Genomic DNA, 604 nt, shown 5'->3' on the forward strand with positions numbered 1-604 from the left:
TGATATTATTTTGAACACAACTGTACATGTATAATTGAACAATAGTTTGTGTGCTATCATGTGCTTCTCTGTCCTGAGAGGAAAGTGTATTGATCTGACTTCTCTCAGCCTTTGATTTCATTGTTGTGGCTGCAGCTAAATAGATCACAGCTGATGATAGATGCGGCTCGTATCTGTGGATCAGACAATGGTACCGATACGAATGATAAACCCCAAAGGCCCAGTGAAGACTCTTTGATTGTCATTGATGTTTCTGCCCCGCTCAGTCTGTCTTTATACCATGGCCTGTCCTCACAGGTTTGGTCCATGTAGGAGATGAACTCAGGGAGGTCAACGGAGTCTCTGTGATCCACAAGAGGCCTGATGAGATCAGTCAGCTGTTGGTAAGACAGACAGACAGTTCTGTTGTAGATTTAAAGAAACGCTGGTATAGATGCAACATACAGGTACTGTACATTTGTCCCTACATTTAATTCTTATTTGCACAATACATACTTTCTTTAGGATAAGAGAAAGAAAAACCTCTGGCCATGTTTTGTTTGTTTAAAGGTCCCATGACATGGTGCTTTTTGGATGTTTTTTATATAGGCCTTAGTGGTCCCCT

At 41.2% G+C, this 604-nt stretch overlaps 1 protein-coding gene across 5 annotated transcripts in view; it reads left to right on the top strand.

The window, feature by feature from the left end:
• The window catches only part of mpp3a (MAGUK p55 scaffold protein 3a), a 29,960-nt gene that overhangs the window by 19,745 nt on the left and 9,611 nt on the right, over positions 1-604 (top strand). For all 5 annotated transcript variants that reach the window (XM_032537365.1, XM_032537364.1, XM_032537366.1 and 2 more), the window contains one exon: positions 298-383. In XM_032537365.1, the coding sequence (XP_032393256.1) occupies positions 298-383 (86 nt within the window). The remainder of the gene's footprint in view (positions 1-297; positions 384-604) is intronic.

This window comes from Etheostoma spectabile, chromosome 15 (assembly GCF_008692095.1).
Source record: "Etheostoma spectabile isolate EspeVRDwgs_2016 chromosome 15, UIUC_Espe_1.0, whole genome shotgun sequence".
Classification (NCBI taxonomy): domain Eukaryota; kingdom Metazoa; phylum Chordata; class Actinopteri; order Perciformes; family Percidae; genus Etheostoma; species Etheostoma spectabile.